This window comes from Centruroides sculpturatus, unplaced genomic scaffold (genome assembly GCF_000671375.1).
Source record: "Centruroides sculpturatus isolate CEXI.00-Female unplaced genomic scaffold, Cexi_2.0 scaffold50, whole genome shotgun sequence".
In the NCBI taxonomy this organism is placed as follows: domain Eukaryota; kingdom Metazoa; phylum Arthropoda; class Arachnida; order Scorpiones; family Buthidae; genus Centruroides; species Centruroides sculpturatus.
The window spans coordinates 979285-987522 of NW_019384891.1; the positions used below are offsets into that span (position 1 = coordinate 979285).

The 8238-nt window shown below is 31.4% G+C and overlaps 1 protein-coding gene across 1 annotated transcript; it reads left to right on the forward strand.

Moving 5' to 3' along the window:
- Positions 1–3167: 3167 nt before the first annotated feature.
- Positions 3168–8012, forward strand: LOC111631254 (leucine-rich repeat protein 1-like). The gene is made up of 5 exons (XM_023375473.1): positions 3168–3317; positions 3852–4259; positions 4331–4474; positions 7271–7416; positions 7482–8012. The coding sequence occupies exons 1-5, from the start codon at positions 3249–3251 to the stop codon at positions 7726–7728; spliced, it is 1014 nt and encodes a 337-aa protein (XP_023231241.1). The 5' UTR covers positions 3168–3248; the 3' UTR covers positions 7729–8012.
- The last annotated feature ends 226 nt before the right edge of the window (positions 8013–8238 follow it).

An 8238-nucleotide genomic window follows, 5' to 3' on the forward strand; every position in this document is an offset into this window, starting at 1 on the left:
CCGGAAGAACGGCTTCTACTGTACTATTTTAGATGTGATTTTTTGTTTTTATCTGCATTTTAGTAGGGTATGCCATGGGAATGCACACAAAGAAGGGATTTTTCGAAATTCTCCAGCGGGGGAAGAGGGAGAGCATTAAATAAATTAATTAAATTAAGGCTTAACCGGAAGAACGGCTTCTACTGTACTATTTTAGATGCGATTTTTCGTTTTCAACTACGTTTAATTTTCATTGACTACTTAGATGTATTAAATTGATAACATTTCAGACATTGTTATAAATATTTTCATATATTTCGATTTTTTAACCAAATGTTCAAACTGTTTTAAATTCAAATTTGTTATTGCGTATTGGTTTGATTGTAAACATTCCAGAAAATTGATCATATTGAAAATAGTTTGTTTGATTCTTGGCAATTCTCGTCATTCTCAGCGGTAGGTGTTATATAACAATTACTATGGTTGTTGAAATACTGAATATAAATAGGGTTTGCTTGCAAAATCCTCGCGGGCAAAGCCGTGGGTAACAGTTAGTCTTTGGGTAATTCAAAATCTTTGTTCGAAAATTTTTTCGAACAAAGATTTTGAATTAAAACTAACAGCATTAGTCCTTTAGAATGTTTAATCTACTATCAACTTTACCTGGGAAAAAGAAAATGGGGGAAAAAATTGCATTTTTAGATCTAAACATCTTCAAGTCCCAGGGAAATATAATATACTGTGTTCCATAAATTTAAAAACATGCCCCCTTTAATCCCTGCCATAGCATACCATCTGCAGCACTACATCAATGCAGCTATTGCCCTTTAATTAGAAAGACCTTTCTGTTGCCTTCCACACAAACCACTATCAATATTGAACTTACTGCCATTTGCTCAGCAGTAAATGCAGCAGGTTATACTAATTCCAAATATAAGTATATCTTGTACAATGTTAAAAGATCTCTTTTTCCTGCTACCACTTTATGCATTCCAAAGGAATGCACAATTGTCCGTTCCTCGTTACTGCTCTCTGGCCACATTACTGCCCACATTTGCCATATTTTTAGACAACACATACTAGAGAAGTCTGGGATATACTCTATCCCATTGGAAAACACAACATCTGGGATTCACACCCACTACATAGCAGCAGCAACAACCAGAATGTTATCTTGCCGCATCTCCGAACGCCAACATTCCATCAGGGCAGGCAGATGTGACACTGAGCTAGCAAGGATGGTGTTACAACACCAACACACCCTGCTATGGGACCGTGTGGAAATGCTCAGGTATTGCAATCAGAGGAGCCTTGAGTAAGTTTGGGAGGCCCTCCTTACTATTTTACTAAATTCGTGCAACTCCTTCACGCTTGAGTTGCCTGCTATATGGGTCAGCTTGTATAAAAGATTAAAACATTGTCTCTAGCTTCTTCTTGGTGCCTATTCAACACATTATGGCACATGCGCATTGTCACTATGCACATGTCAATTTAAATTTTTTACATTTAGTTGTTCTAAGTTTAGCTTTGCTCTAAAGGACTAATGTGTGCAGTGGCATGAAAGATGGCTGACTGCTTGTCTGTTCAAGAGCAAGTGCAGATTGCTGCATGGTTGCTTGCTATGAGGTATGGAAATGAATAGTTGCTGTGCAGAGGTGGTGGTGTACTAGTGAAGGGATGCAGTGTTACAATCCATCCAGAAACTCAAGAATTGCATTCAAAGGTAATGACGACTATAGTGGACATACAGGAAACAACCATCCATCCATACTACAATCCCTGGTTGTGGAAGTTGGTAGATGGCACTGATGCTTACATTGAATTTTAAGGTATTCTGTATTTCCATTTAATAAGGTACAGTAGATTCCCCCTATAACACGGTAGATACGTTCCATTTTATATGAATTCCGTGTTTTATGAGTCACTTAAATACATGAGCCAATCACAGCCCGGCACATGTGCAGTTTAGGGACTACAGCTGTTTGAAAGGTTTTCTTCCATAAAATTAATTGATTCTAGACTAATTTGACTCAACATTTCCAAAACGTATAATTTTTTTGGGAATAATCCATATAAACTATGCTATAAACAAAAAATTGTAGGATTACTTACCGAGTGTGCACCATTCGACGATGCCATTGCTTAAGCTTGTTTTCATCGCAGAGCGGCACATCGAATGGCGGGCGCATTTCCTGATAAGTTATTTTTCTGCGAAAAATTCGCTGAACTTTGGAGACATCATTAATAAAAATATAATTTTTATGGCCATTAAATAATAAATGGTTTTTAGTAGGTCCAGTGCTCATTTAAACTCAACAGTTTGTGCAATATCCGCTATTAGTCTAGATTCGACCAATCCTGTTGCAACACGAGTCGGCGATGACATTTTACTGTATTATACGAGTCTCTTTTGGTGTGTTTATACAACACGATCGCAATTTTTTCATTGTGTTATACGAATCTGTATTATATGAACCCATGTTATAGGGGGGTCTACTGTATATGTCAAAAAAGTTTCATCTTTGCATTAGAAACAGAAATTATAGTGATTTCTCAATGCCTAGTTACTTTCCACTCACCCTGTATATTGATATTTATTATGGATTAGTTTGTTTCTGGTTTTAAAGCCACTACTGCATTTTATGAGGCAGTTCGGAGATGGCACCTGGTAACAGAATGCTAACTACAATTTAACTTGTGTATGATACCAGTGATGCCCAAGCCATTTCCTGAGCCAAGTCTCATCCACGAATAAATTTGGCACATCACTTATAAATTATAGAAATAGACATATTTTTGGTATGTATGGAATATAAAAATATTTGTGGCTTGCCTACTGCAACTTATGTACAATTTGGTCTGCCAGTAGAAAAGTTTGGGTACTACTACTCATTTCTACATTTGAATGTAGCTACTATTCTTTACTTGTTTAATTTCTTTTATGATTGTTCTTGCTTTCTACTGCATTGTTGATAGTTTGGGTGAGTGTACTGACAGTATTTTCTGGTAAATTTTTTGTCCAGAATCGAATTCAGATGGTTTGTGATTTTTGTAATGAATAGAAGTATCTTTTACTTAGTATGATATATAGTTACAATTCAAATTTTATAATTCAAGTTAATTTGGAGATGGAAATCTGAAGTTTGCATAAATAAAGGAACACTAGATGCTTTCTGGAGCAGAATAATGCACTTTGACAGCTATAGCAAATTATTTACAGCAGAGGTCAGAAAACAGAGTTCAACATTGCTCGACTTCTCTCTTTCTATATGACACACATAAAGCAACCATTTACAAACATCATAGGAAACATATTATTCAAAAAATATGGCAGAAGGGTATGTATCACAATGTTTATAGATGGCATTGTTTGTTATTACAATAGATAAATGTCACCTTTACAGTAAGCATATATCAGCTTGATAAAGAAGCATAAGTCATACTTCCGTACAATTACTTAGTCCATGCAAAATTATTCATAATTTTACAAGGACTAAGTAAAATTTAGTTCATTAGTTCATTGCAGACTGTGTAAAATTATGAATAATTTTACCAGTCTGCAATGAACTAATGTATTGCTAATCAGGAAAAGAAAACAGCAAAGTGTCTGCCGTAAATGTTTGAACACAAATGTCTTCAAAGTGTGTTTGTATCTTAACTTTTAATTAATCCGTTTGATTTTCATAAGTTGAGTTTGAATCCCATTCTGACTTATAGATGTTTCTAAATATTAATGTTTACACAAACATTAAGACTTTACACAACTATCTTTAGGCTAAATTACTTTGATGGTTTAATATAAAATAGTAAAATTATAATACTAAAACTATTTTGTAATTTGGTTTATATTTATTTATCTTTTTCTTTTTCAGGCAGATCCATTTCAACTAAAAACTTTCATTCAGTTTCTTAACCTTACTCTAAAAAATAACAAATCGTTAAAATTTTCTCAACCGCCAACAAAACTAGAAAAACTTCCCCAAGAAATTCTCAATGTAATCGAAAATGGAAATTATCCTAAAAGTTTTCCGAATTCGCTCAAGAATGTTAGGCTTAGAAATTGTAAATTAAAAATAATCGATCCTAGAATTTTAAAGTTATCTCATCTGCACACATTGGACTTGCAGGGTAATAAGATTACTGAATTACCTTCCATGCTTTCTTCTCTTTGTTTGCGTAGTTTAAATATTGAGGATAATAAAATCGAACAATTTCCGAAAGAAATCTGTGCTGGTAACTTGATGAAATTCTTGCTACATTTAAATTTAAATGGAAATTTGGTAAGTAAATCGTTACATTTTGAATTTGTAAAGATAAAATTAATGAAACAAAAACCATTTAAAATTTCCAGATATCCATTTTGCCTCCAGAATTTTGTCATTTCAAACAACTGAATTCTCTAAAAATTAATTCAAATAAATTAGTGAAACTGCCCGAGAATATTGGAAAATTGAAAAACTTAAAAGTGTTTATGGCAAGAAATAATTGTCTCAAGGTGTGTTTACATATCAAAGTTTTAGATAATTAAATATATTTTCATTATGAATGGTATTTCCATCTTATAAAATGCACTTTTTTCTGTCTCAAATTGTCTTATATTTAATAAAATCATGACTAGACTGAAATAGGTCTAGAGTAGGGGTTCCCACTGACCCTCTTCAATATTATATTATAATATACAATATTATACTATATATAAATATACATACAACAGCCTTCTATATAATTTTCATATGGCATTTTTCTAAATTTATTTGAGAGCAAAAGATGTGTAAAATTTTTAATATTTACAGAACCTTACCCACCCTCCTCAAACTTTAATTGACTCTTAAAGGATCAATACCCAACCCCATTGGGAAACCTTGATTTAGAGGGTTGTAGTTACAGATTACATGCTTTTAACTGTAACACTCTGCTGTAATAATCTAATTTTAACATAGTTAGACTGACTGGTATGAAATTACATATATAAATGTAATGAAATAATTAATACATTCATTTCTGTATACAAAGAGGTTTGTGGGAAAAATAAGTGTAAAATTAATATACTAAATATATTAATAAATTTGAGTATATTCAAAATTAAACATTATTACTTGATCACTTTTCTGTCAAACTCCCATATAAATCTATGGACGTCAGGCTGAAGAAAATTGCTTGATATATTCAACTTTTTTTCTCAATATTAAATGATTAATTTAGCTTAAATAATATGCATCAATGTCCTAATTTAATCAAATTGTTCTTTCATTCACCATAACCGTGTATTTCTATTAATAGGACTTATTATACTGGTGTATAGAATTATAGCAACACAGTCACGTCACACAGATTAAAATTGGTTTATTTATGATTACCTGGACACATAACAATTTGCGTTTCGGACTTGTATGTCCCTCCTCAGCAGGTATTTTACGAACAAATTTATTTTGTTGTTTCTTTCAATTCCATTTATTCTCCAATAATTTATTCCAATTACGATTAATATTAATTTTAAATAATTCCTGTATAAAACCGATAATTATTACATTAAATACTGGCATTCTACATTAATTTTAACAAATTTATACTTTTTGGTAAGTTTGAATTCGTATTAAAAGTATAAATTTGTTAAAATTAATGTAGAATGCCAGTATTTAATGTAATAATTATCGGTTTTATACAGGAATTATTTAAAATTAATATTAATCGTAATTGGAATAAATTATTGGAGAATAAATGGAATTGAAAGAAACAACAAAATAAATTTGTTCGTAAAATACCTGCTGAGGAGGGACATACAAGTCCGAAACGCAAATTGTTGTGTGTCCAGGTAATCATAAATAAACCAATTTTAATCTGTGTGACTGTGTTGCTATAATTCTATACACCAGTATAATAAGTCCTATTAATAGAAATACACGGTTATGGTGAATGAAAGAACAATTTGATTAATTTAGCTGTTTATATAAAGTTGCATGTACAGATGAATTTTTCACTCATATTCATATTAGAATTTAGAGTAGGCATGACGGCAATATGAGGTGATTGATTTATTGGCGCAAATACAAACAATCTAGTATAAGGGTGTGATTATGCAGATGTGACTCTAGTTACAAGCAATATGGTTCTCCCAAAGGAAAGTGCATGATCACCAGGCAGAAGTGAAAACAAAAAATTTTGCTGGTGGGAACAAATTTCTGGCTCTCAAAAATATCTGAGTTTGATATTTATTGTGGCTTGCCTTTTCTCACTTAATACAGTGCATATGCCTTGGCACAGGAATAGAAAATAGCTTCTTTTAGTGAAGAAGACAGTGGACTTGCCATAAAAGAAAATTTACTACTGTTTATTCTCATTCAGAAATATCTGGTAAATATCTTCCTGATCAAAGGAATCAATCAAAATATTTTACTGTCAAAATAGAATCAAATAGCATCTTTGTGATGTGTTTGATGCAATGAATACACCGCACTAACCTTATAAATGCTTTGCAGTTAGCTAAACACCAACTGAATGCCGAACCGGTCCACCTTAGGACCTTCTTCAGGTAAAGAAGGTCCAATGTTTTCGGTCCACCATAGGACCTTCTTTACCTGAAGAAGGTCCTATGGTGGACCGAAAACATTGTGCTGCGTTCCAAAAACTGTAAAGCATTTACAAGGTTAGTGCGGTGTATTTATAATTAAAATCCATCCAATAAACAAAGCATTATTAGTTCAATGCAAACATTGTCACACCATCTTCTCCCATTCACTTGCATCTATCTGTGTAGTTATACCTAATGAGTCTAAGAAAAAAAAAAGGACATAAAACATTACCTCTTCTTGCCACACATTCTTGCTTGCATTTGCACAGTCACACCCTTATTGCTAATTCACGTTAGTTTTTATTGATACAATGTGAAGAACTTGTTAAAATTGCTGAATATTCCAATCTCAATAAAAGCTATCTTTCTGGATTGTGTGATAGTTTCATTTCTCAATTTCCTCAAAACAATACGTTATTTTTTTTATCTATAATTTGGCAAAAATTTGGATATCTTATGTGTGGGTTTGTTTTATAAGATAGGAAATATAGTTGTAATAATAAACATTATTGTAAATAAGAACTTGATGATAAATGCTGTGTAATAACATGATTGTATACAATCAATTTTACTTGATTAAATGCTTTATTTAAACTGTCATTAGACTAACATTCCAATAAAATGTTAACAAAATTTGAATTTTAATGCAAAGCTATAAAACAAACTTTATAATATATACTTCAATTAACAATTAATAAAAACTTTATGTATTTTAATTTACAGTATCTTCCATTATCAATATTGACACTACATCTAGATGTCCTAGATATTACTGACAATTCATTTAGAAGCAAAGCAGATTTATCTTTTCCGAAATTTGAAGTGTGTTCTCTTTTAGACTGTGCTTTTATTAGCATTAAGAAATATAAGTAAGTGAATAAATACGTTAATTAATAACTTTATACAAAAATTAATTTTTGTATAAATTCTGTAGCGTACCATATGGACCGGGGATTGTGCCATCTACATTATTATCGTACTTGGACAGGGACTATGGTGAATGTATATGTGGTAGAATTGTCGTTTCTAACTTATCGTCTACCATAATATTTTCCAACGTGGAAATATCATCAGTGGTCACCTATTCTCATCGGTTAAACCACACGGTACCTTTCAAAATACATTACTGTTCCTTAAATTGCTGGAAGAGGCAAATTTACGGTTATGCCAAGTGTGTGTAATTTAAATTATAGATATGAAACTTTTAATAATTTTTATTTGTAATGTAATAGTTGTACAGCATTGTATTAAAATACTTTTAAAAACTTTGATTTTAAAATAATATGAGCTCAAGAATATAAAACGAAGTATGTAAAGGAAGAAGAATTGTGTGGGGTTCAGATAGTTGAGCTTAAGATACAATTGTAATACTTAAATCTAAGGTCTTAAATATTTTAAAAATTTCCTATGTACATTATTCTATATGCATTATGTATGTTTTAAACTCTTAATTATATTAAAATTTCTGCAATTTTTATAAACATTTTGTCATGTTATTTCTAAAACTTTATAAAATTCTTTTATATATTAATTTTATTTTAGCCTTGGATCTATTGTTTTCATCCAATTGATAATGATTACAATAGTGTTCTGTGTGATCATGATTTATGTTGGGCGTTTTTTAATCCATCATTTTGGTCATTAGGATTGAACCTTATTGGTATATCACCTGGAGTGACATACCAATACTT

Coding starts and splice junctions, on each gene's coding strand:
- LOC111631254 (XM_023375473.1), top strand. CDS start 3,249: ATGACACACATAAAGCAACCATTTACAAACATCATAGGAAACATATTA. Junction 4,260..4,330: donor TAAATTTAAATGGAAATTTG/GTAAGTAAATCG, acceptor TAAAATTTCCAG/ATATCCATTTTGCCTCCAGA. Junction 4,475..7,270: donor CAAGAAATAATTGTCTCAAG/GTGTGTTTACAT, acceptor TTTAATTTACAG/TATCTTCCATTATCAATATT.